Genomic DNA, 26,744 nt, shown 5'->3' on the forward strand with positions numbered 1-26,744 from the left:
ACAGCAGGGTGTGACGTGTCTGAGCTGCTGGTCCTGCTGGCCCCTGGCTGCCCAGGTCCCCACAGCTGAGGTTTGGTCTTCTCCATGTCAAGCTGCCCTTTCTCCTTGTGTTTCTGATTTCTGCTTTTCAAACAGTCAAGCATGCCCTACCCTCTTCTTCCCAAAGTTCTGGCATTTTTATTGATCACCCAAGCAAACTAAAAACATCGTATATTCACTGTCACTGTAAGGGGACATTCAGTTCCTCCCAAGTGACTCTCATAGCCAGCTGTCTCCCTAAAGCTGGGTGGATGATGCTCATTGTCAAGTGGCCCAAGACACACCTACACTCACAAATTCATACACACAATACTCTCACATTCATGCACATATGCACACTCACACTCATACACTCACACACTCATGTACACTCTCAGTCACACATGCACCAAGGTGGGAGGCAGCACAAGGCCCAGGGCTTGGCTGAGCGGGTGTGGACTTCAGTCCTTGGCCCAGGTCAGGGTGAAAGAGTAGCTTTTCTCCAAGTTGTCAGTGCCAGAATTTTGCACCCCCTACACACGAACGCTCCTCACCTTATACCCCATGTAGCCCCTCACTCCTATGCACCACTGGGAGGTACCCAGGCTTTGTGGGCACTTTCATCTGATCTTCTTATGCCACTTGGCAACAGGAAAAGCAAAGGCTTAGAGATTGAGTGGTTTGAAATCAGACAGCTGCAGGCTCCCAGAGAAAAGGGCCCAATGAAGCAGAGAAATTCCAAAAAGTCAAAAAGTAACAAAATACGTTTATTTCAGAACCATAACTGCCCAGCTCACCAAAGTCCCCTAAAACCTTCTATCACATTGCACCAGCGGCTCTGTTGGCATGGAGACTGAAGACTCAGCATCTTGCCAGACTGAGACCGAAGGTGGCGTCTGGGCAGTGCCAGCCACGTGGGAAATGAGAGGAGGCCCAATAGCAATGAAAGGTAGCACCCAGCTGGCTCCAGGGAAGGCCCCATCATGAGGCCAGCCAAGTGAGGGCTTTCGCCCTTGGCCACAGCTGTCCTTGCCAGGGTGGGAGAGGTGGGGAGGGCACTGGCTCGGGCCACACTGACACCAGTATCGGTATTCTGTTCTGATGAACCATGAACAGGTTCAGGGACACAGCTGACCCCCAAACATGGCCTTTAAAAGCCTAAAACCCTGGTTACCAAGTCCTTGCCCATCAATGGGGACTGGGGAGGTGCCTGTCGGCCGGAGCAGGTGGAGGAAGCAGGCCTCAAGCGACAGGCCAAGGCAGGCACATGCATGTAGGGCCACCTGAGGTGTGTCCTGTGCCCACTGGGCCAGTGGCCAGGTGACTGCATGCAGTAGCTCTTGAAAAGGGGTCCTGGAGCCGGCAGCACCTGCAACCTCCAGGGTCTTGTTGGAAAGGCATTTGCCCTGCGTGGCCACAGGCCCTCCAGGACCTCTAGTGCAGCTGCAGATAGGAGGGGGCAGAGTAGTTGAAGAGCAGGAAGTCCATCTTGTAGAGGTCGAAGAGGCGCCGCTGGTAGAAGGGGCTGATGTCCCGGAAGAGGCGGGCTGCCAGGTCTTGGGAGGCAGCGGCCGCCCGGGGCCGGGGCGGCGCGGGGAAACTCAGGCCGGGCGCGCCCGCCAGGGCCAGCACGAAGGCCGCGTCCTCCGCCAGTGTCTCGAACTTGCCTACTACGTCGTAGCGGAGGCGGCACGGATGGCAGAGCGCATGCGCACGCTCCCAGTGCTCATTGAAGGGCTCCTCGCGCCGCGTGCGCGGGTCCAGCAGGTAGGCCAGGAACTCGGCGAAACGCACGTCGTGGCCGCGGGCCCGGGCGACGGGGAGCGCGCGCGGCCGCAGGCGCTGCACTATGCGTGCGCCGTAGCGCCTCTGGAAGTCGGCGCTGTAGGGGCGCGCGAGCTTGTTGCGGTAGGCGGACGCCAGGCGCTCGAAGGGCTCCCGCACGAACAGGAAGGTCAGGTAGGCGCGCAGGCGGCGGTTGATCTCGGCGGGGCTGAAGTCGGCCAGCGAGGGCAAGCGGCCGGGCGCGTGCGCCTCGTGTGCGGGGATGGCGCGCGGGTCGCCGCGGGCTTTGCCGCTCAGCGCCAGCAGCACGCGCTTCCAGTTGGTGCAGGCCACCTTGGGCACGTAGCAGTAGAGCAGGCCATGAGTGTCGTCCACCAGCACGTGCCGCAGGTCTTCGGGCTGCAGCAGGCGCTGCCGGCGTGTGTGGCGGCTACAGGCGCTGCTCAGCAGGTCGCGCCGCTGCCGGTGCACCTCGGCCAGGGCCGCCAGCGGGTCCTGCGGGTGACAGGGGACGGGGCAAGGGGACGCGTCAGGGCAGCCGGGCTCCTTGACTCTGGTGCTGCCCTGACGGGCTGTGCTCCGGAATTGGGGGCAGGAGCTGGGCCAGGCACAGATTGGCACCCCAGGGCTGCCACTGATCCCTGTGTGGCTTGGGACCCGGCCGTTCATCCTGGGCCTGGATTTGGGAGAAACGGGTACTGACCATGCTGAGGCAGGGAGAAGGCGCTCAGAGGAGGAGTGATGGCATCAGATTGCGCTCGTGTGAGTATGGGCACACATGGGCTCCTCACTATTTACTGAATGCAGGAGACTGCACAAGAAGCAGTGCTGTTTAATTCCACACCCAACTGAAAACTGCAGCCGCTTGTGGGCTGTTGGGCTGCTTTGCCTCATTAATAAATAGGCTGATTCTTTACTTATGAATTGGCACTCTCCTTTGCACCCTCACACGCCTTTTCTTCCCCCAGCGCAAATTCTCTCAGCGCTGAGGCAGGAAGCTTGCCCCTTCTGAGCCTGCCCCTCCTCTGAGAAGGAACACCATCTGTCTTTAATCTAGCACCAGCTGTGGGCCAGCCGCCTCACCGCTCTCCAAATTAGGTCTGGACCCCTGTAGCCTCAGCCATGCAGAGACCCAGGCCAGCGCCTCCAGGCATCCAGCTCCCCTCTCTTCAGATCCCTCCTGTTTCGCACGGGGTTCTTATCTCCAAGATTAACACACCTACCTATATTTTTTGTGTTAAGAGTTCATAAAAGAGTTTTAACTTTTTAAAATTACATTACGCACTTTCAGGATATAATTTAAAAGACAGTAAGGAATTGGTGAGGATGTGGAGAAAGTGGCGCCTTCACACTTTGCTGGTGGTAATGTAAAGGGATGCAGTTGCTGTGGAAAACGTTTTGGCAGTTCCTCAAAACCAGTGAACATGTGACTCAGCAATTCCTCTCCTTGGCATATTCTCGAGAGAACTAAAAACATATGCAAAAACTTCTTGCACATGAAGTTCATAGCAGCAGTATTCACATTACCCAGGAAGCCTAAGTGTGCACTGCTGAGTGGGCACATGTATGCGGCCATCCGTATAATGGAATATGACTCAGCCATGAAAAGGAATGTGGTGCTGTCACACACCGCCACATGGGTTGACCTAGAGGACGTTATGCGAAGCGAGTAGGACAGTCACAAAAGGACGAGTGCCAAACAGTCCCACTTAGTGAGGTCCCTAGAGCAGTCACATCCAGAGAGACTGAACTAGAACTGAGTGAATTGTGGGGGACTGCTGATAGACACTAAGCGGCTTTTGAGGGTGATCAAAAGGTTTGGAAATTAGATAGTGTTGATGGTTGCAAAACCTTGTAGAAATACTGAAAACAATTGTATAGTTTGGAAGAGTGAATTGTATGGTATGTGAATTCTCAGTTCAGAAAAAAGCCTTCAGGGTGTTTCCATTTCAGAGGAAGCCAAAGCAACCTTTGGAGGAACACTAGAGCCAGGGCTTGCTTGGGAGGGTGTGACGCCAGAGGGGTGGGAATGCGTGTGTGGTGCACGCATGTGGTGTGTGCCTGTGGGGCATGTGTGTGGTGTGTGGTGTGTGTGTGTGTGGTGTGTGTGGTACATGTGTGGTGTGTGTGTGGTGCACGCCTGTGGTGTGTGAGGTGTGCATGTTGTGTGTGTGCTGTGTGGTGTTTATGTGATGTGTGGTATTTTGGGGATGTCTGGTGTGGGGGTGTTTGGGTGGGTGTCTGGTGTGTGTGATGCGTGTGTATGGTGTGTGATGTTTGTGGTGTGTGGAGTGTGTGTGTGTGCTGTGCATTGTGTGGGTGGTGTGTCTGTGGTGTGTGGGAGTGGGTGGTGTTTATGTGTGGTGTGCATGTGTTGTGTATGTGTGGTGTTTTTTATGTTGTGATAGGTGTGTGTTTGTGGTATGTGAGGGTGTGGTGTTTGTATGTGGTGTGCGTGTGGTGTGTGTGTGGGGTGTTTATTGTATGTGTGTAGGAGGCTGTGTGTGTGTGGTGTGCATGTGGTGTGCTTGTGTAGTGTGTTTGTGATGTGTGGAGGGGTGTGGGGGTGTGCATATGTGGTTGGGGGTGTGTGTGGTATGGGGTGTGTGTGTGTATGTGGTGTGTGGTGTGTCTGTGGTGTGTGTGTTTGTGGTATGGGGTGTGTGTGGTGTGTTTGTGGTGTGTGTGTAGTGTCTGGTGTGCATGGTGTAGAATGTGTGTGGTGTGTGGGGGGATGTGTGGGGTGTATGTGTGTGGTATGTACAGTGTGTGTGGTGTGTCTGTAGTGTGTCTGGTGTGTGGTGTGTTTGTGGTATGGGGTGTGTGTGTGGTGTGTGTGGTGTGTAGTGTGTGTGTGGTTGGGTGTGTGTGGTGTTTGTGGTATGTGTGTAGTATCTGGTATGCATTGTGTAGACTGTGTGTGGTGTGTCTGTGGGGTGTGTGGGGTGTATGTGTGTGGTATGTACAGTGTGTGTGGTGGGTGTGTGGTGTAGGGTGTGTGGTGTGCGGGGGGTATATGTGGTATGTGGGGTGTATGTGTGTGCTGTTATGTGCAGTGTGTTTGTTGTTTGTGGAGTATGTGCGTGTCCATGTACATGTGTACACTGTGCTCCTGATGCCTTTAAAACTATCCCACAAACGTCTGAGATACACTAAGTGAAAAAACCTAGGTGCAGAATAGAGCTTAATATTCTTGTTGAAGAAGGGAAAGAAATAAATGTTTCACAAAGGGTGGATGGAGGGAGACTTACTCTTTTACAGATACGTTCAGACATAGTCACAGAATCCACAAGGCTGGGACTGGCTTCACAATCACCCCAGGTTGGAGTAGGTGGTGGGAACGCCGGGGTTCCTTGAACTATTCTCCCTACTTCCATATGTTTGAGTTTTTCAAAATGAGAAGACAGGCAGAGACAGACAGACATAGGACATACATGCCTGTAGGTGAGATTCCGAAGCAGTTACTGTAAGCACACGGCAGAGCAGTGGACACTGCCTACATGCCTCGAACATGTCTGGAAGGACACCCAGGGACCTGGTGGCCTCTGGGGAGGACAGGTGCCTGGACAAGGAGACCTACTCTTTACGGTACATTCCGTTATGATGTGTCGAATTCCCTGTCATGTGCTTACATTTTTAAAAATCTCACCATTTTGAGAAATGGTGAAGCCTGGTGACGTCATGCTAAGTGAAATAACACTTAGCCACCTTCACCGTGGGAGGGCTGCCAGTTTCAGCCATGCCATGGGGGTCTGGGAGCAGCTGGGAGACCCTGTTTCCACCATCAGAACTGACCTCAGAAGCCTGGCTCCACATGGTGCCAGGGGAGGCTGTCCCGGGGCCCACAGCCAAGGTCTGCTTTCAGCTTCTAGATAATCCAACACATTTCTTGTGGCAGGGAATGTTGGCCATCCGGCCACCTGTCAGTCTTCCTCCTTCCTTGCTGGCAGACCCAGGATGTGCCAGGGCATGAGCCCAGCCTCAGGGAGCCACATCTGCAGCCATGTGTGCCATTGCTGAAGCACTGGGTCCAGGGGTTTGTGGGGGATGTGATCTGGCTCTTCCTGAGGTCATATCAGGGGAAGTCGGCCAGATGGCTCCCAGAAAAGACTCCCTTAAGGTGAAAAGTCAGGGGAAACCCTTATCCCACCACTCCCTTTCTGCCTGGGATGCCCTCCTATGAGGTGTCTGAGCACTGGCAGTCCTCTTACAGCCAGGATGCCAGCTCTGTGACAGAAGTCAACACCTAGAGGACGATGGTGGGTGGCTGGCTGCTGCTGAACTGTGGGCTGCGGGTCTCTGAGCAGCTCATGGGTGAGCACTACCCATCCTCATGGCTTGAAGCAGCTTCGGCTGCCACTGCTGTTGCTCATAGGCCCATGAAAACACATTTTACAGAAGAGAAAACTGAAGCTCAGGGGAAATGAGTTGAGTGGAGTCACACAGCTCTCAGTGGGGAAGCCAGGGCTCCAGTTCAGGCCCCTTGGGACCTGGACCTATGTCCACTGTCCAGGGCTACACCCTACAGCTCCTGTCCTTACACTGGCATGACTGCCTGGATTCCCAGCTGGCCCTAGTCCTTAGAAGCTCTGTGACCTTTGCAGTGCACTTGCCATCCTGTGCCTGTTTCCTTGTCTGTTAACAGGGGTAACAGCCCCACCTTATGGGTTGCTATATGAACACCCAGAACTAAAGGGCCTGGCACGTGGTCAGCACTTGTTGGCCAGATGATTTTTATGGCTTCATTTATCCAGCCACAAGGTGCTAAGCCTTCTAGAACTTGACACCCCTATGGTCACAGGGTCCTCAGGCTGTGAGGGGCCATCTGCCCCTCAGAAGCCTCCAGAGCTATTGGAACCCAGGGCCCTACTGAGTCCTACCCTCAGCCTGCTGTGTGGCCCAGGGTAAGTCAGTCACTCTCTATGATGAAGGCCTCCCTACCTGTTCATACGCTTCAGCCAGATGAGCTTCAGGAGCCCTTTCGGCTCAGCCCTCAGAATCTGGGGAGCAGCCACCTACCCAACTCTACCCTGATCCTTCTCCACACAGCAGTCCAAGGGGTACCACAAGGGTGAAAATCTGACGCTGTCCTTCCCCACTTAAAGCCCTCCATTTCTCCCCACTACCCTTGCACACCTGCAGGGCCTGTGGGCTGCCCTCTTCCCCAGGCTACCCTGGCACACCCTCTCCTGTCCTCCGCTCCCTGCAAGGCCTTTGGCGCAGCTGTTCCCTCTTCCTTCCCTCCTGTCTGCCTGTTGACTCTTGCTCTTCAGCCTCAGCTCCAACGTGCCTTCTTTAGAGAGGGTCTCCTCTCCCCCATCTAAACTAGGACCCTCTCAGGAGAGCTCTTGTTGCACCTCATACTCCCCTTTAGAGCAGAATTAGTTAAGTATTAGTGTGGGTGGTGATGAGATGACGTCTTCCCCTGCTGGACTGGTGGCTCCACCAGGGGAGGGACCTGGCTGACCTGCCTGCTGCTGGATCTCAGCATCCTGACCGCAGCCTGCATGCAGTAGGTGCTCAATACATGCTGTCCAAATAAGTACTTCTCTGTGTGTGTGTATGTGTGAGAGAGAGAAAGAGAGAGAGAGAGAGAGAGAGAGAGAGAGAGAGAGAGAGAGTGAGTCACGGGGGGTTCTTAGTGGTGGTATATAGTTGTATGTGTGTGTTTGGGGTTGTGTGTGGTCCCTGAAGGCCCCCAGCTAAAGTTGTGTGTGTGGGCCAGCAAGCTGCCTGGTCTATCTGCTTGAGAATCACACCAGGGGTGGGGTTCCCTGCATGCCTCCCCACTGCAGCACACACTGAGATTTGGGCTCCCACTAGACTGTGAACTCCCTGAGGGCAGGTACAGATTCTGTTTTGGCTTTTTAAAAATATCCAACATGAAGAACTGTGCCTGGCCTCAGATTATTGATGGATGGAAGATACGTGGGTGGAGACCCCAGATCTCTCATCTTACCCACAAGATTTGCCCTTGTCACTGCTCTCTGACAAAGCCTGGGTTTGGGGATAATGCCCTTCCGTGCCCCAGTGTGGGATCCAGTCTCATGCCAGCAGGTCTGCACTGTTGCTGTCAGGCTCCTGGCTGGGATGGAGGGGGCATGCCTGGGTCAGGGGTCTGTCCACCTACCTGGTCCAGATCGTAGAGCTTCTGCAGGGGGCTTCTCCTCTCCCCACCAAGCCAGCTGGAGCCCAAGGCTCTGTTTCCAAATGCTGTGGACATAAGGAGAGAGGTATCGCCACCACATCAGAAGGACTTGCATAGACCTGGGGACTTGGCCAACCCATCTAGGCACATTTGACCCATGTCTGGCACTCAGTTTCCTTCCCAGGTCCTGCCTACCTCCTAGGGGCTTGGTGGGGTGGGAGATAGCAGGGGGTCCTAATAGGGCAGAATTATACCAGGGTAGTGTCTTGTGTCATTCCTGCCCCATGTCCTACCCTCCAAAGTTGGAGGGTGCCAGGCAAGAGGGGACAAGTTGGAAGGTGGTACCCAGCCCACCAACCCTCTAGAAAAGGCCAGATCACCCAAACTGACCTACTGCCATCTACCCTGGCCTCGTGCCCCACCCTTGTGGGGCTCACCAGGCTGGCTGGCTGCCTAGCACCCCCAGATCCTACATATGGGTAGCCAGAAAGGTTCAGGCAGCAGTGGAGATAGCACAGTGGGCTTCAGGCTCTCAGTGCCACCTTGCTAGGCTGCGTGACCCACTGTGGATGCCTGTGGCCTCAGTGCTTCCCCATCAAGGAATATGCTGCTTCACATAGAAGCAGGTTTAGCCATCTCCAGATGAGGAGAGGGATGCTGTCTGTCTGTCTGTCTCCTGGCTGGGGACAGGGATGCTGTCTGTCTGTCTCCTGGCTGAGGACAACCATGGTGTCTGTCTGTCTCCTGACTGGGGGCAGGAATGCTGTCTTTCTGTCTCCTGGCTGAGGACAGGGATGCTGTCTCTCTGTTCCTTGCTGCACTCCTTAGTTTTCCTAGAACTATTATAAGTAAAAATTCATTTACCTTTAAGTTTATTATTTTACTCAAAATCTGTTTTAAGGAATACCATTTCAAACATAGTCAATTAATATTAATATGTTCTCAGTAATATATGCTCATATGCTTCTGGATCCCATTTGTCCTGAATATTATTATGTATATCAATAAACTAATAAGGTGTAAGGTGATTTTTGAAGAGATCACAAAAACTGGCAAGCCTTTAGCTAGGCTGATCAAGAAGAAAATAGACTCCAATTACTAAAAACAGGAAAGAAAGAGAGGATATTACTACTGATGTTAAAGACGCAAGAAAGGAGTATAAGAGAACTATGAACAATTGTAGCCCAACCAATGAGAAAACATATAGGAAACAGACAATTTCCTAGAAAGACAGAAATTCCTGAAATTGACTCAAGAAGAAATATAAATCTCAACAGACCCATAACAAGTAAAGAGGTTGAATTAGTAATAAAAATATTCCCACAGATAAAAGCCCAGGATCAGATGGCTTCACTGGTAAATTTTACTAAATGTTTAGAGAATTAACACCAGTCTTTCATAAAGTCTTCCAAAAAACAGAAGAGAAGAGAAGAGAACACTTCCCAACTCATTTTATGAGGCCAGTATTATCTAGATCCCAAACCAGGCAAGAAAAACGTACTACTGCAGAGCCATGCCCCTTGGGAATGTAAGTGCAAAGTTCTCAGAAAATACAGGCAAACCCAAAATAACATCCTATGAAAAAGTTTATGCACCATGACCAAGTAGGATGGATCCTAGGAATACAAGATTGGCTAAATATATGCAGATCAATCAGTGTAATACTCTATTAATACAATCAAGAAACAGGCCCACACACTCATCAGTAGATTCAGAAAAAGCATTAGACAAAATCCAACACCTTTCTTCATGACAAAACACACTAAACAGGTTGAGAATAGATGGAAACTTTGCCAAACTGACAAAGGGCATCAACAAAAAACTCTCAGATAACTTAATAGTGAAAGACTGGAAGCTTTCTCCCTAAGATCAGGAGCAAGGCATGAGTGCCTGCTTTTGCCACTTCTATGAATTGTACTGGAGGTTTTAGCCAGGGTAAGTGGTCAGGAAAAATAAATAAAAGGCATCCAGGTTGGGAAGTAAGAAGCAAAACTATGTCTATTCATAGATGGCATAACCCTGTCTGTATAGAAAACCCTAAAGAATTCATAAACCATTAAAGCTAATAAGTGGGTTCAGCAAGGTTACAGAATATAAGATTAATATACAAAAGTCAATTATATTTCTGTACACTAGCAATGAATAATCAACATTAAAAATAATGAAGTAATAAAGAAGACATTGATAACAAAGGAAGTGTAAGACCTGTACACTGAAAACTATAAGATATCATTGAAAGAAATTAAAGACCTAAATGAATGGAAAGTCATTTCCAGTTCATGGATTGGAATACTTAAAGTTGTGAGGAAGGCAGTGCTCCCCAAGTCATCTACAGATTTTTTGCAGTTCCTACCAAAATCTCAGCTTCCTTTTTCTACCAAAATTGACAGCTGATCTTTAAATTCATGTGGAAATTGAAAGGATTCAGAATATCCAAAACAGTCTTGAAAAAGAACAAAGTTGGAGGATTCACATTTTCTGATACCACAACTTTACTGTACAGCTACAGTAATCAAGAGTGTGTGCCGCAGGCTAGGAGAGACATATAGATGAATGACATAGCATTGAAAGTTCAGAAACAAACCCTTACATTTATGGTAAATTGATTTTCGATGACGGTTCCAAGACAATTCAGTGGGGAAAGGACAGTCTACAATAAATGGTGCTGAAACAACTGGATATTCACACGCAAAAGAATGAATTTGTACCCCTTCATCACACCACATACAAAAACTAACTCAAAATGGATCATAGCCCTAAATAGTGAGGTTAAAACTATGAAACTCTTAAGTGAGAACACTGTCACAAATCTTCATGACCTTAGAGTAGGTGATGATTTATTAGATATGACACCAAAAGCACAAAGCAACATTTTTAAAAATAGATAAATTGAACTACATCAGTATTAAAAACATTTGTGCTTCAAAGCATACTATCAAGAAGGTGACATGATGACCCACAGCTGGGAGAAAATATTTGCACATTATCTCTCTGATAAGGAACTAGTACCCACAACATCTGGAGAACTCTTAAAATGGAACAACAAAAGACAAACCAATTTTTAAAATGGGCAAAGAATCTGAATAGACATTTCTCCAAAGATACACATACGGCCAATAAACACATGAAAAGGTGCGCAGCATCACTAGCCATTAGTGAAATACAAATCAACACCACGAGGATGGTTATTTAGAGACAGTAAATAACAAGGATGTGAAGAGGTTGGAGCCCTCACATATTCCTGGTGGGGATGTGAAGTAGTGCATCCATGAGGGAAAACAGTTTGGCGATTTCTTAAAGCTAAGCTTAGAATTACCTTACAACCCAGCAATTCCTCTAAGTATGTTCCTAGCACTGAAAACTTGTGCACAAATGTTCCCGTCAGCTTTGTTCATGATAGCCCCAAAATAGAAACAACCCAAATCCATCAGCTGATGAATGGATAACAAAAATTTGGCTGTCCATAACATGGGCTATTAATTGGCCATAAAAGGAATGAAGAACTGACTTATGCTTTCATATGGCTGAGCCTTGTAAATGTATGTTAAGTCAAAGAGGCCAGACACAAAAGGCCACCTAAGATACAACTCCATTTATGTGAAGGCCGTCTTAATATGTTCATAAGAACATTGAATATTCTGAAGAATATGTTCAAGAATTCAGGAACGTGAGAAAAGAAGGATACATATTTCTGTGACTCTTGGCTTTCAACAAAATGAAGAGTCTATAAATGTCGCTAAGAAGAATATATTCACTGAAAAGATTCAGTAACTTCCTTTGAAACAAACTTCTGGCACACCAGTAAACTGGGAGATCTGAGGAACTGGACTGCTGGCAAATTGACCTAGAGCAGTGGTTCTCAAACTTCAGTGTGTGTGGGGCCCATGGAACTCAGAGTCCCCAGCCCCACCCCTGGAGTTTCTGCTCCAGTAGGTTGGGAGTGGTGCCTGAGAGTCTGCATTTCTAGCAGCTCCAGGTGAGGCTGCGGCTGCTGCTCTGGGATCACACTTTGAGAACGGCTGTGTGGGTACAGTACCCGGCAGGCAGAACATGGTCTGTGCTAAATAAACAGAGCTTCATGGGAGGAATAGATGGCATCTGGACGGGCCTTGCACTAGCCTCCAGAACCCTGCTGCATGTACCCAAAGCCCACCGTCCAGGGTCCCTGCCACCCCCTGCCTGCCCAGGAACGAGGGCCAGACTCCAGTGACCAGGCCATGCAGAGGAGGCTGAGGCCCTGGGAGGCTTAGGGCTGCCTGTGTCTTATGGTCACTGACCAGCCCAGCATTTGCCCTTTGGTCTCCAGATTGAGTCATGGATCTGAACTGCCAGACATGTTCTAGGAATGACACTGTCATCAGAAAAGGACCTGACAGGAGAGGACAGCAATGTTGGCTGGTCACGCAGGTGTGGGGAGGCCCAGGCTGGGTCTGGCCACTGCTGCTGGCCTGAGTGTAGCAGCAGCCATGGGAGCTCCGCTGGCACCACACCAGGCAAAGTAGGACAGGGCAGGGTGCCCAGTGAGAGGAAGTCAGCCCTTCTCACCATCTTGCAGATTAAGACATATGCCTTTCCTGGGGGCTGTGGCTGGGGACTGAGGAGGAGCTGGTGCTGAGCATCACGGATCTGTGGACAGGGGCAGGAGGGGCAGTTGCAGTGATAGGAGCAGACCCAGACCTGTCTCTGCCGCAAGACCCTGCTACTCGGAGACTCTCAGCCTTCCTGAAGTGCTAACCCTTGCACAAGGCCCTCTCATTTCCTGGCCAGACCACAGCCTGTAGGAAAGTGGGTACCATGACAGACTCCAGGGGCCAGAGGGTAGAAGGGAAAAGGGAACAGGCACCAGAGAGAGGCCCAGAATAGCTGCGGCCAGTGATTACAGGGCTGGACTGCCTCTGCCCGGCCCCACCCTGCCTGCCACAAAGCCCGAGGAGCCTGGGCTCCGCAGACCGGCAGGCTGCCATGGAGGGGACAGATGGACACGGAAAGTCAGAAGGGGGGTGTCTTGAGGATTCCTGGATCCAACCCTGACTTGGGCAGCTGGGGCCTGGCCCCAAACAGGGCTACACTGGGGGATCCCCCAGCTCCATCCCCATCATTACAAAACCCCTTGCCTGTGTCCTCTGTTCCCCAGCCCCTCCACTGGGCTCTAGGTCACAGGCTCCCTGCCACCCTCTGCCAAGGGGACAGTGAAGCAGACAGGCCAGGGAGAGCCAGACAGCATAGCCCAGGAGGCCCCCCCCCCCCCGCCCCCGCCTCAGAGCAGCACAGGGAAAGCCACTCAGTGATGCTTAGAAAAAGGAAACAAAACCAGCTGGAGGTTAGGGAGACAGGGGAGAGAAGGAGGAAAGGACGATGGGAGGGAAGAAGCGACGGGGGATGGGGGAGTGCCAAAAACAGTGACAGAGACAGGGAGACAGTGATGGATGACAGGGCCGAGGCTGGGAGAAAGAGGAGGAGGAGACAGAAGGAGGCAGCATGGTGGGGCATGCAGGCCTCAGCACAGTGCTGGGTGCTTGGTGCACACTGACATGCCTACCCCTCTCAGGTAGAAACCATAATTATCACACTTGACAGATGGGGAAACTGAGGCAAAGAAACTTGCCTGAGGACTCACAGGCAACTTGCTGTGACAGAAACAGAATTTAAACCCAGGCCACTGGTGTCAGCGTCTGCACTCTTAATGCCCATGCTGCCCTGACTCTGTGTGCCCCCCTCATCCTGACCATGTCACCTGTCCCTCCTCATGGCACCTACAGGCCAATGGGCCCCGTTTCACTGACCCACGAGGAAATGCCAGCCCAGGGAGGGAGAGCGGAGAGAGCTGCTCAAGGCCATGTGATTGCCACACACAGAACACCTGCACACCATTTTGCAAGGCCTCTTCTGCCAGTCATGATACTGGGTGAAACACTGCACTAGAAACCTACAGCAGAAGCATGGCCATCATCCTCTGCATGCCCACCACCTGCCATATGCCCACCTCACCCCAGGCAGGGTGAAGGCACAGTCATCATGTGGGGGGATGCTGTTTAGAGACTCCGAAGTCCAGCGAGCAGTGATGATGACACCCAGCTTCTGGTTAATAAGTTCAGTTGGGTCACAGTGTTGCAAGAGCAGACAAGCAGGACAGCCAGGACCCAGCAAACTCCTGCCAGCAGGCATGGGCTCCCAAGAGGCCTCCGAGGGCCTCTGCCCTGCCCATTCCTTCCCCCAGGGGCTTTCTGGGGTCACCTGCATGTCTCAGAGTCAGGGCCATTCCTTCTGGGAATCAGGCCCAAGGGAGGCACACATTGGACAAGGCCTTTTCAAGTATTATAAGAAGCAATTCTGCTGTTTACGGGGAGAGAACTAGAGCTCTCCCTGTGTATTTATTTCAAACTCCATTTGCTGAACTCCTCAGGCCATCTGGAATGGAACCCTGATCTACGATCCTCGCTGGGCAGTCCCATTGGCTGTGCCTCCGGAACCCTCTGGACCCCCACTTTTACCTCCCCTGCCCACAGCCAGCCCTGGCTAGGTCTCAGGACTCTCCCTGGGACAATTACCAAGACTGGAGAAGATGCCTCACCTGTCTCTTATTTCTCCTCTCCCTACCTTGGTGATCTCTAAACCCACAGGGCTTCTCACACCTCACAGCAAACCCTGGTTCCCACCCAGTCCCTCCAGTGCACTTTACTGCTGAAATCTTTTGATTTCTGTGTAAGTTGACCCCTCTGGAAGGTTAGTTCTACAAGGAAGGGGATGTTTTGCTTTTCTGTACCCTGCCAGTGCCAGTGACTATTTAAAGACCGATGCCCTCTGACAGTCATAGGAAGAACACCCCAACCCCTAGGATGTCATTCACGGCTATTCATGACTGAACCCCAACTTAGGGTATCTTCCTGCCTCCCATCCCACCACTCTCTCTCAAGGACCCAGAGCTCCACCCACAGCACATTGCTTCACATCCCAGGCTTCACTCCTCCACACTTTTGTCTGTACCATTCCCTCTGCTTGCAGATTCCTCTCCTCATTTTCCTACCTAGTAAACTCCTATGCAGCCTTCAAAGCCCAACACCAATGCCCGTGCTTTGTAGAATGGCAAGAAAAAGGATTTGGGGTTTCAACTAGGATTTAAATCCTGACTCCATACGTCCTGGCTTGAGCAAGCAACTTCCTTTCTCTTGATCTTTTCTCCTCTGCAAAATGGGATTGCCAATTCCTGTTCTGCAGAGCTGCCCACTGCCAGCTTGTCTCTTCTCACTGTACTCTCTGGAGGTCTTCTGAGCTCTCTACACTCCAGCAGTACCTGAACATGGATAGCAGCATGGGGAACATCTACCGATTTGGCCCCAGCAGCCACTCCCCGCTAGAGGAGGAATCAGCCCAGGTGGTTCTGATAGGCTACCCTCCTTCTCACATGGGATAGGCATGTGGCCCAGGCCTGTCCAATCAGAGCCTCCCAGCCCTTCCTGCCAACTGATTGGCTCAGAGATGGTCATGTGAGACCCAGACCAGGCCAATGGACGCCTCCTTGGGACTTTGGCTAGAACCAGTGGCAAATGAGCCCTCTCTAGCTTTGGGCTGGGTTTGCTGAGCTGGGCAGCTGAGAATGAGGCTATGGCAGAGAAAAGCCAAACTACAGCTGGAGGTGTGATCTGGACCCCGAGATCTATGCCTGTCTGAGGCAGAGGCACCTGGCCTCTTCAGTCACAGCCACAGACCCACTCCCTCCCAGCTGAAGGGAGTCTGAGTTGGGTCAGGTTTGTCCTCGCCGAGGCTATCATTGTGTGCCATCGGGTGGCCCACAGTTTCAGCTTCCTCGACTCCCTGAAGGTGAGCAGGGGCTGGGACTGGATGCAGAGCCCCACCTGGCTGTAAAAGGAGCACCTGTGACTCCAAACACTGGGACAGGGGCTCAGCCCTATGGCTGGGGGAGTGGAATGGGGGAGGGAGCCTGGTGCCAACGTCGCTCTTGCCAGTGTCTCAGAGGCAGAAGATATAGAGCGGAGACCTTGGGCTTTCATATTAAAAATGTAAGTTCCTTGAGGCAGGGGTATTTCTAAGTTTTGTTCCCAGCTTTCTCCCAGCACCTAGACATATGCTTGGCATGAGCAGGCAACCAACAGGTCCGTGGTCCATGGTGTGCCAGCCATGGAAAGCATGGCCACCATGCCCCAAGAGACCCAGGAATGACAGTGGAGGTGCTGCTGGGCCCTGGGAGTGAGGGTGGGGTGCTGAGGGCAGTGGTGCTCTGGGCAGCTGTTCCATCTTCCTGGAATCTCCTCTTCCCCTGGGACCCTAGGCACTAGGCCAGTGCTGGTGGTGAAGCCCTGGGGCTGAGACTGTGGCCGTGAAGGGGCTGCCACAGACCTTTCCCTAGTAAAATATCTCTAAGCTCCCTGGGGCAGCAGGAGCCCCAGATCTGAGCCAGGAACCTTCAGTGGCCCCTTGCCAAACTACGGCAGTACCTCTTGCTTTGCAAAAGGAGGGGACAGTTCTGGGCCTGCCCTCCCAGGAGAAGGGGCTGAAATTCCTCCTGGGTTCTGGAGCCCTCATCCCCAGGCCAGAAGCCCTCACAGGCCACAGACCACATCCCTTCCAACCCACGCATGGCTGCAGAGACAAGGCAGGCCCTAATGAGGCCATTTCTGGATGCCATGGGCAGGGCATGCTCCTCCAGCAGGACTAGCCTGGCAGGAAAAGGGCTCTCACAGCTGGGTGCCCTCCCTAAGTGCCACCTGCAGGCCCACAAGCACAGCTTCAGCCAAAGCTTCAGCTTGGGGCTTGGGAGGGAGAGAAGCCAGTAGGAGAGGCTGGACAGGTTGGTCTGATTAACTCTTGCTGGCCCAAGTTCACTCACAAAGCTGTGATGGCTAGAAACAGGCCATGGGAGAGGTACAAGAGAGCCTGACAGAAGCAGACAGAGATTCTGAGAGATGCTGGGTGAGAAGCTCATGGCCAAGGGCAGGACATGCCCGGTGGGGAGCCCAGCCTGCACAAAGGCTGGGAAGGGAGGTTTGGAGCCAACCTAACACCTGCTGTCTCTTCACAGGCTCTGCAGGAGAGGGAGGGAGGTCAGATGGAACAAAGCCCAGAAGGTAACTAGTACCTCTGTTTCTCATCCCTCAAACCTGGGTGGAGTAGGTGACAGGAGAGAGGTGTCCCACAGAGACATGGGGATGCAGACACTCCTTGCAGTCCCTCAAAGATGCATGTTTCTTTGCAGATGCTCCCCAGGACCCAGGCACTTACTTGTCCTCTAACATCCCATGCTGAGCCCTGAGGGGCCAGTAGCCACCAAGCCCTGCCCTGTCTCAGTACTGGGTAAACGTGTCTACTCAGTGACTGGGAGGACAGAGGCTGTGGCAGACACAGACATTGAGTCCACACCCCAGACTACCAGGAGACTCTCCGCTCCACACCACCAGCCAGCTCATGAAAGCGGGGTGGGAGGTGGTTCTGGAAAGACAGACCCCAGCCCTATCCCATGGGCTTGAGGAGGCATCCAGGTCTGGCCTGCTGTGTCTGGACACACAGTGAGCAGGGTGCAGGGGGCAGTGTGAGGGGCGGGTGGGGGGGGGGGATGGGCAGAGGCCTTCTTAAGCCCGAATATCCTCAAGTCTTGGGCCACTCCTGCTGCCACAGGAGCCCCAAGCCCTACCCGGTGTGGATTTCAGGATGGAGTAGGGAGTGGCGCCCACTGCACAGTAGGACGACCAAGGGACCTGACCGAGTGGCCCAAGCTTCCCCTCATACACGCACGGGCCGAGCGCTCTCAAGTCCAGGGGCTGCCGGGTGCATTGGGGAAGGGGGCGAAGGTAAGGAAGACGGTCTTTCCGGATTGGCCAAATGCCCTCCACCCCCCACAACTGACCCCGGTCTCCAGGCACCGGCTGTGGGACCCAAATAGTCACCGCTCCTGGAGTGCGGAAATCACTCCGGAGGAGGAGCAGGAGCCTTTGGCCACGGGAGGCGTCTTTCTGCGCCCCACCAGCGCCCCTGCCCACCACCTCTGTCCCCAGCTAGGAAGGAGATGGCAGGTGTTCCCGCTGCCCCGTCGAGGGATCAAGCCGGGTTGGGAAGCGCAAGGAGCCGGGTTTGGTTGTGGGAGCGCGGCGGGGCCGGCAAGCACTCACCTGGGCCCAGGGCACGAGGAGCGGCGCACAGGAGCAGAAGGAGCGCGGTGCCCAGACAGGCGGTCACCAGCCCGCGCCGCCGCCAGCAGCGCCTCCCCATGCTGTGCCTGGCGCGCGGCAGAGGACAGTGACAGTCCGCTGCGTCCGTCCGGCTGGGGGTGACTGTGCCAGAGCCAGGGACCCGCCCCCAGCCCGCCGGGCCCCGGCAGCGCAGCGCCTACCAAGAAGCACCGCACAGGCCAGGGGAACACGATGGCGGGACCCCAGCCCCCTACGAGCCCCTGCGACTCCCTGGGGATTGAGGAGGCGGGCCACAGTGAGGCAGCAGGCCCGGTCCTTTTTTCGTGCCCCACCCTCACCCCTTTGGGGCCGAAGTCCCGGGCTGGAGGGTGGAGACTGATTTGGGGAAGCCCCTCGCCGCGAGGCCCCGCCCCTAGGGTTTCCCTAGGGATGTCGTCATCCACCCAAGGCCAAGAGGCATTGTCGCTGTGGCATGGTCCCCGGTGTCCCCTTGCCTTTTTGCTGCCTTAGATGCCAGGGGCCCAAGGGCTGATCTGGGATGAGCCAAGGATCCTAGGAGAGTGTCCTGCTGTCCATGGCTCTCCGAGACCCGGCCCTCAGTAGCAGGCCTAAGACTGTCCCTTTCTCCTCCACCCAAGGCTACCCTGCAGCCTTGCTTTCCTCCGGGGTCTCCAGGTCCTGCCTGAATCTAGCTCATGCAAGTCGGGCTAGACTCTGGACAGAGAGGTAGGCTCTCAGCTTACGTTTCCCAGGCATAGAGCTTGTTGTACCTCATCGTGTCACCCACAACTGCTCTGGGCACCACATGAGCACTGAGGACTTGCCAGGGACTTTGTGTGTGTGCGTTTGTGTGTCTGTTTTGGGGGGTGGAGGGGCGAGGTGAGAGTAAAGTCCAGACTTTGAAAGATGCATACATCCAGCTAGCCCAGTGGGTGGGAGCCCACGCCCGACCCGAAGGGTCTTGCTGTGCAGAAGTCAGGCTAGCAGGGAACCGGAGAGTGCACCTGGCAGCATGTGCGCTGATGAGTTCATTGGAGCCAACATTTAGCAGTGTGAGTCCGTGGGATAGGCTACTGTGTTAAACTCCAGGGTTTTCTGGAGATTTTTGTATAAATTTAAGGAACACAAGTGTAGTTTTGTTACGTGGATATAATATGTAGTGGTGAGGTCTGGACTTTCAGTGTAACTGTCACCTAAATAATGTCATTGTACCTGTTAATTCCTCATCCCTCCCACCCCGCCCACTCTCCTACCCTTCCAAGTCTCCAATGCCTATTATTCCACACTCTAGGCTCTGGTTACTAAACTGCTCTTGAAAAATCTGGTGATTCCAAATCCACCTGGTCCCACTTACTGCTGTGGGAGATTAGGAAAGTCACTGCACCTCTCTGTGCCCCATTTCCCTGTACAGGGGAATAATCCTAAACCTCCATATTGTGAAGATTAAATGAGATATGGGAAATGTTTGCAGCGGTGCCTGGCACTCAGTGAGTGCCATGTAAGTATTTGATATTAGTAATTAATTTATGGTTACTGCCTGTGTCTGGCGAGTGACTGGTTACAGTGGTGAAATAAAAATTGCTTCCTATTACATTTATTTAAGTTGTGGATCTATTTAAGGAAGAACATTAAGGAAATAATAGTTCTGCTGGTTTTGTGATACAGCTTTTAATGGTGTTGATGTTCTCAAGGACAGAGGCGTGGGAGTCCCCCCTCACAGTAAACCAGAAGCTTCTTATCATGACTTTCCTGGCCTTGGGGAACCTCTAGCCCACCCCTAGACTGGTCTAGGACCCAGGGATTCCAGGTCATCCGCATTCCCTGCCAGCCCTAACTCGCATCCAAAGGTGCCTTCCAAATTTCCCCGGACCCGCATTCCCTGACCCCAGTGCCAGCCCTGGAATCCTCAGCGCGCCTTATGTGCTGTCACCTGGTGGCCAAAGTTGGGAATAACATCTCAGCCCTTTATCCGGAGATGTCCCTGGAGATAGGGACCCTGGAGACAAGTAGAGAGATGGTCTTGGGTCTTGGGGTGGGAGGATGCAGATCCTGGCTAGACACCTGGGGCCTCAGGAGCTTCCCTGCGAAGATGCCCTCACCCAGGGACTCACATTTATTCAGTCAGTCGTTCAGTCATTCATTCGAGAGTTATAGGACACCCACTCAGTGCTGAGGCTCCAGTGAAAGGGCAAGACCCATGCAGTGTCTGCCCTCACAGCATTTCCATTACAGATGGGAAGCACGGAAAATTTGGAGAAAGAGATGGCGTGGTGAATGCTGCTGTGAAGAAAACATAGCAGGTACCAGGATGGGAAGTGTGTCTGGTGGAAGGAGGTCACTGGGGCACGCCTCTGGGAGGTAGCATTGGAGCAAAGATGTGACTCCAGGGAGCGGAAGCTGGCAGGTGCCATTGCAAAGGCCCTAAGGGGATGTTCCAGTTGCTGTCACTAGGTAACAAACTGCTCTAAAATTTAGTGGCTTAAGGCAACCATTTAAATTTTGCTTATAATTTTGTGGATCAGGAATGGGGGAATGGGCTTGGCTGAGTGCTTCTCGTGGGAGTCTCAGGCTGCCTCAGGCAGATGGCGGCTGGCACTGTATCACTGGGAGGCTCACCCAGGTCCAGTGTCCTGCTGACTCACATTGGCCGGTGGTGTCCGTCGGGGAGCTCTGCTGGGCAGTGATCTGAGGATCCCCTCAGGGCACCCTTCATCCTGTAAGTCTCCTGGGGCACCCTCCAGCCTGGGGACCTCCTAGGGTACGCTTCGGCCTGGGGCCCCATGTGCTTGGACTGTTCCCATAGAGCCTGGCTGTGAGGCCATTTTCTCACCTGGCCTGGGGCTGCCTTTTACATGAAAATCATTGAGGCTGGACCAGACTCAGGAGTGGGCTGCGCCTACCAGCAGTGCCCAGGAATTTGCTGGCATGTATTAGAACCACCATGGCTTGTCCCAGGAGCAGCAGGGAGGCTCTGGAGTGGGCAAGAGTGGATGGGTGAAGTCAGACATGCAGACAGGGAGTCCAGATCCCAAGGGTGGGTTTTTCTAAGCACAGAGGGAAGCCGTCCATGAAGAACTGCTGAATCACAGATGCCACCTCCACTGCTCTGTGGAAGGCAGGGAAGAGGTGGGGACCAGGAGAGGAGAAGAGCTGTCTCTGGGAGAGATGATGCTTTTCTTTTTCATGGAGGAAACCATTAGAAAAAGAATTCCTCATCTTGTCTGGTTCGTGTTCTGTGTGAAGTGCTATTCTAAGCCTTTTGTGCATGTTATTTCATGTGATCCTCAGATGCATTTTGTGAAGTACATAATAGACTTTCATTTTACAGGTGAGGAAACTGAGGCACCGAGAGCTCAGTAACTTACCCAAGGACACAGCTAGAGAGTGGTGTAGCCAGGATTGTTTGAACTTAGCAGGATGCCATTTTTAAGTTCTGTGAGATCTTCATTATTATTAATATTTTTGGGGGGATAGCGAGTCTCGCTCTTTCGCGCAGGCTGGAGTGAAATGGCTTTGTCTCAGCTCACTGCAACCTCCGCCTCCTGGGTTCAAGCGATTCTCCTGCCTCAGCCCCCCCCCAATTGGGATTACAGGCACCCACCACCATGCCCAGCTAATTTTGTATTTTTAGTAGAGACAGGGTATAGGAAGTAGAAAAATTCATTTTAAAGTTTCCTATCTTGTTAAATAATAAGTGTGCTAATAACTTTGTAAAGCCCTATTCTATGTAGCTGTTAAACACACTACACTTACAGGCATGTAGTACAGTCTACGTCCTTGTACTTTAACCAAGATGTCTATGCTGGACGTGCTCACAGGCATGTCCCAGCTCTCCATTGCTTTTACCTGTTTAGAAAAGTTTTAAGTTGTTTGCCAGCTGGGTTTTAGTTTAGATTGTGAGGTCTGGCTCCAGCCAACAGAGATTAGACACAGCAGTAAGGATGACCCCAGATGCATAAGGAATAAATTTGTGTGTTTTCCTTTGTTTGTTATACTCTCGTGGCACAATGGCTAGTGAGGGTACCCTTCCTTCCTGCAGTCCAGGAAGTAAAACTTTCGTTGCTGAAAGATCCTTTGTCTCAGTGCTGACTTTTTCTTTGCGAGACTGAGCATCTATTTCCAACATCTGTTTTCAGTGTGCGGTTTCCCCATGTTGGGCAGACTGGTCTCAGACTCCTGACCACAGGTGATCCACCCACCTCGACCTCCCAAAGTGCTAGGATTACAGTCATGAGCCACTGCGCCCAGCCAAGATCTATATGCTTTTAAATAGTTTGCCAATGTTTGTTTGTTTTTAATTAAACTATTTGGGGTCACTAGGTTTGTGTGCAGTTATAAGGAGGAGAGATCCTGTGTCCCCTTTGCCCACTTTCCCCCAGTGCTAGGATCTTGCAGAGCCACAGTGCAGTTAGCCCAGTTGGGATGAGGCATGGGGCCATCCACCTGACTTCTTTACAGCATTCACCTTTTCACAAATTGGTTGCAGACATTTAAAACTCGGGAGATTTCAGAAAACCTGTTGGATTTCTGGCTGCTCTTGAGCCGTGAGATGAGAGACCTCCTGTGCAGCACACCCTGAGACTAGGTCTCGGTGCAGTTTGTTGAGGGTCTGTCCATTGGGGCTACAAGGTGAGCTGGGGAGGGGAAGCAGCTGACCGAGGTGCAGTCTCCACACCCTGAGGGGAAGGGGACCTGGGGTTCTTAGGGGCTGCTCCTTGGGCAGGTGGGGAGGGGCTGCTAATTCTCCAGCCCTTCCAGCTGCCCTCTGAGTGGGAAGAGTAGACTCAGGGTCACCAGAAGACACCCTTGAGAAGACAGCTGAAGGTGCTGGCTGCTGGCATCCAGGTCACGCAACTTCTTCTGTCTTCTGTACTCGGTTCCTAGGGCCTGCAATGGCGCCTGGCATGAGAAGGATTGAATGTGGGATGCTTTAGCCTGGGCACCTTTCTGCATGTCTGCTGCAGGTGGCCCAGGCTGGTGAGGAGCAGAGATGCAGCAGGCCCAGTGTGAGAACAAACCTTTTCCTCCTTCATTCACACAGCACGATGAGCCCCAGTCGCCAAGTGCATGTGGGCTTTTTCCAGCAGCCAGCTCTTCAGCTGGGTGTCCTCTCTAGCTGGGTGTCCCAGTCAGCTCAACTCTGACACCACCTGCCGGGGACAGCATGAGATTCCACAGGTTGGGGGCTCAGTCCCACAAGACCGCCCCCACTTCAGATGCTGCAAGCACAGGTTATGGTCTGTGCTTCAGACCAACTGGCTATAAACTGAGCTTTTCAGGGTTCTTATAACTCGCTAGTGTGGGTCAGAAAACTCAGGGAAACACTTTATTGTTGATGTGTACTGGCTTCTTACAAAGGACAGTACAAAGAATACAGATGAACAGCCAGATGGAGGAGAATCCCTGGGTGAGGTGTGGGGAGGGGGCACAGAGCTTCCATGCCTTCTCTGGGTGTGCCCTTCTCCAGGAAGCTGCCTGTGCCCGGGGAAGCTCTTCTGAACCTGTCCTTTTGGGTTTTTGTGGAGGCTTCATGACGTACACAATTGACTAAATCATTGGCCTTTGGTGATTAACTCAACCTTCAGCTTCTCTCTCCTCCCCAAAGTCAGGAGGGTGCCAACCAGCCCCCATCCCGAGGATATCAGGGATCTGCCAAGAGTCCTCTCAGAACAAAAGAGCTCGGCTCCTGTCACCTGGGAAATTCCAACAGATTTAGGAGCTCTATGTCGGGAACCAGAGTTCAAAGACCAAAAGTAAAAACAAAAGATTCTCCTAGAGTTTCTATCTACCAGGGCCCTAGGATCTTTGTGTCAGGAACAGGGAAGAGACCAAAACCCGTTTCTTATTCTACCACAATCTCACATCGCCCCCATTAAGGGTGCCCTCCCTGTGCCACAAAAGGACCAGCGTGGATGGGAGGGTGCTAGAGCCAGACCTCTGGGTCCTAAGGGCTCCAATCCAAGCTCTTCTCGTGAATGGCTGTGTAACCTTGGGCAAGTCCCATGCCCCTCTCCACCTGTTTCCTCATCCATAAAATGGGGCAACGAACCCCTTAGAGCTGACTCACAGGATGCTCTCGGAGGAGGGAGTGCTCAGTGGCAGCTGGGCTTCCACACGAGGGCCCTGTACGGGGCTTCCCTAACCGTGCTCTGCCCCCTTACTGCTGAGTGGCCCAGCGCCACCCACTTATGCAGACAGGACATGGCCGAAGGGACAGGGCTGGTCAGGCTCTGAGCTGGGTACACCCAGGTGGGTCACCGCCCTGGGACTGCTAGAATTCAGTTGCTGCCACTTCTTGGCTGTGTGAGTGAGACCTGGGCCTCAGTTTCCCCATCAGTAGTATAGGACTCATGAAGAACGCTTTCTGGCAGAGTTGTTAACATATTTGGGGATGAGGGTCATCCCTCAGGCAAGTCCTTTGAAAAGAGCTTTGGGAGGGGGGTGGAGCGGTGTGCCCTCCTCAGCTACTGCTGGGAGCACACTGTTCCTGTCACCCAGCCCCCAGCGGGGGGTAGCAGGAGGAGAGGGTATCTGCAGTCTGTGCCCAGCTCGGTACCACATGGCTCCCCATCTCCCCATCGTCAAGATGCAGATCCCCACATGGAGTGTTTGGTTGGTGTGGTGCCCCCGAGGCTGCCATAGCACACCTCAGCATTAGAGCCCCACCCACCCCTAAAACTCCTCAGACAGCACAGCCCTCCTGGAAGGGGAAAGGGGCCCAGCCCTGCTCCCCAGCGTGAAGCCTGCCTTCTGCAGAGTACTGCTCTCCCCTGGTCAGCACTGCAGGAAGCCTGCCTGAGGCCAGTGACCCTCGGACCTGCACATGGCTCCCTGCACAGGCTCGGCACCCAATGAGGGGCTGGAGGAGTGGCCCTGGGGCTGGAGGTCCCCCCCACTGGGCCCTATCTGCCCAGTCTCTTCCTGGCCTCCCCACAGTGCTGGCCTTCACCTCCATCTCAGCCACACATGTCTAGCCTCCAGGCTCTGTGCTCTGGCCTGCCCATTCGGCCCCTCCCAAAGAACCGAGGACGCCAGGCTGGGGTGCCCCATGCCCCAGTCAGGACCCCTGGCCTCAGCCCTGCAGAGAAGCAGGTAAGCAGTGGGCCCATGCTCCTGAGGCCTTGGCCTCTAGACGTCCTCCAGGTGATCCATGGCGAGCACCCCGGCTTCCTGCCCTCTCAGTGGGAGCTCCTCAGCCATCTACCCTGGCCTCCAGGGACTCCAGCCGGTGGCGTGCAATGGGTGGCGGACTCTGTCTCTTGCGTGCAGCCACCCTTGGGTGCAGGATCGCCATGCCTGTTTACAGATGAGGACCCTGAGGCTCAAGGTCAGCTGCCGGTCAATGGTGGCACTGTGGTCACCTCCAGTGGGAGGAGGCCCTGGGCGGCTGTGAAGTGTTACACCCGGCACCAGGTCCACCCCAACATGCAGAACATTTGCACAAAGGTCAGCTTTTGTTTTCATTTGAAAATGTTCCTCCCCCACACCTCTGGAGAACTTTCAGCTGTGTGGCTGAATCCTGTGTCCGGCAGGCGGGTGCTGGGGCAAGGTGCTGGGGCTGAGGCCAGCATCCCCTCACCTAATGGCCAAGCAGGCCAGGGATGGTGCACACTTGCTGGCGGTGCCCAGTCTGGGAACCTGCCTTTTGTCATTTGTAAGCTTGAGATGAAAATGGTGACACCAGGGGTCATGGAGAGAGTAAATGACATAAAGTGGCTGACTCGGTTATATAGACTTTCCTCCTACTTTTTCTGTACTGGAAACTACTCAAGAATTTCAGAAACACTAGAGAAGTAGAAACTGCACACAAGCACAAAGATTAATAGAGGAATCCTACCTCCCAGATAAAGATGGCTGCCCTGTGCACCGGAGCCCCTGGCCTTTCCCAAGCCACCCACAGAGGCCTAACAGGATGCAGTGGGGACAGTGGGGGTCCCTCAGGGTGGAGCCGGTGCTGGGGAAGGGGGAAGCGGGTTGGTGGGAGTGGGGTGGAGGGGAATTGAAGGGCTAGGGGTATGCTCGGGGTCCTTGTGGGCATAGGGCGCTGGGGGCAGGTGGAGCTGGTGTTGGAGGGAAAAGGAAATGGAAGAGAAGCCAGCAGGATAGTAGGGTAGGTGATGAGTGCTGGGAAACAAGGGGAGGGGAGGTGGTGGGGGCTGAAGCGTGGAGGGAAAGTAGGTGGTGGGTGCTGGGATGATGTGGGGGTGGGTAGGTGCTAGGTGCTGGGGGGCAGGAGGAGTGTAGGTCGCAGGCACTGGGGGATGGGGAGGGTAGGTGGTGAGCATTGGAGGTGGAGAGGGTAGGTGTCGGGTGTTGGGAGTGGAGGGAGGGTGGGTGGTGGGCACTGGGGGGATGGGGGAGGATAGGTGTTGGGTGCTGGAGGGTGGGAGAGGGTAGGTGGTGGGCATTGGGGTGGGGGGAGGGTAGATGGGCATTGGGGGTGGGGGAGGGTAGGTGTAGAGGGTAGATGGTGGGCATTGGGGGAGAGGGTAGGTGTTGGGCACTGGGGGCATGGGAGGGTAGGTGGTGGGTGTTGGGGGGTGGGAGTAGGGTAGATGGTGGTCATTAGGGGGTGGGGGAGAGTGGGTGGTGGGTGGTGGGTGGTGGGGACGGGGGAGGGTAGTGGTAGGCACTGGGGGGACGGTTAAGTG

The 26,744-nt window shown here is 53.3% G+C and overlaps 2 protein-coding genes across 7 annotated transcripts in view; one reads left to right on the forward strand and one right to left on the reverse strand.

Annotated features, from left to right (window-relative positions):
* Positions 1-767: 767 nt before the first annotated feature.
* On the reverse strand, positions 768-18,450 carry CHST13 (carbohydrate sulfotransferase 13). The gene is made up of 3 exons (XM_002758709.5): positions 18,073-18,450; positions 7,934-8,016; positions 768-2,298 (listed from the first exon to the last, which is right to left on the reverse strand). Exons 1-3 carry the CDS (start codon positions 18,170-18,172, stop codon positions 1,453-1,455), a joined length of 1,029 nt encoding a protein of 342 aa, XP_002758755.3. The 5' UTR covers positions 18,173-18,450; the 3' UTR covers positions 768-1,452.
* The window catches only part of UROC1 (urocanate hydratase 1), a 59,707-nt gene continuing 34,702 nt past the window's right edge, over positions 1,740-26,744 (forward strand). The window contains exons 1-3 of one of the 6 annotated variants that reach the window (XM_008982287.5): positions 1,740-1,977; positions 16,989-17,034; positions 20,326-20,393. Coding sequence is in view for 1 of the 6 variants with exons in the window: in XM_017965151.4 (XP_017820640.2) it covers positions 25,060-25,185 (126 nt within the window). In the remaining 5 variants the exon portion in view is untranslated. Of the gene's footprint in view, positions 1,978-16,988; positions 17,035-20,325; positions 20,394-25,005; positions 25,186-26,744 lie in introns of those variants that run through there. The other 5 variants (XM_078351876.1, XM_035273935.3, XM_078351875.1 and 2 more) reach the window with 5 other exon arrangements.

Source organism: Callithrix jacchus, chromosome 15 (genome assembly GCF_049354715.1).
Source record: "Callithrix jacchus isolate 240 chromosome 15, calJac240_pri, whole genome shotgun sequence".
In the NCBI taxonomy this organism is placed as follows: domain Eukaryota; kingdom Metazoa; phylum Chordata; class Mammalia; order Primates; family Cebidae; genus Callithrix; species Callithrix jacchus.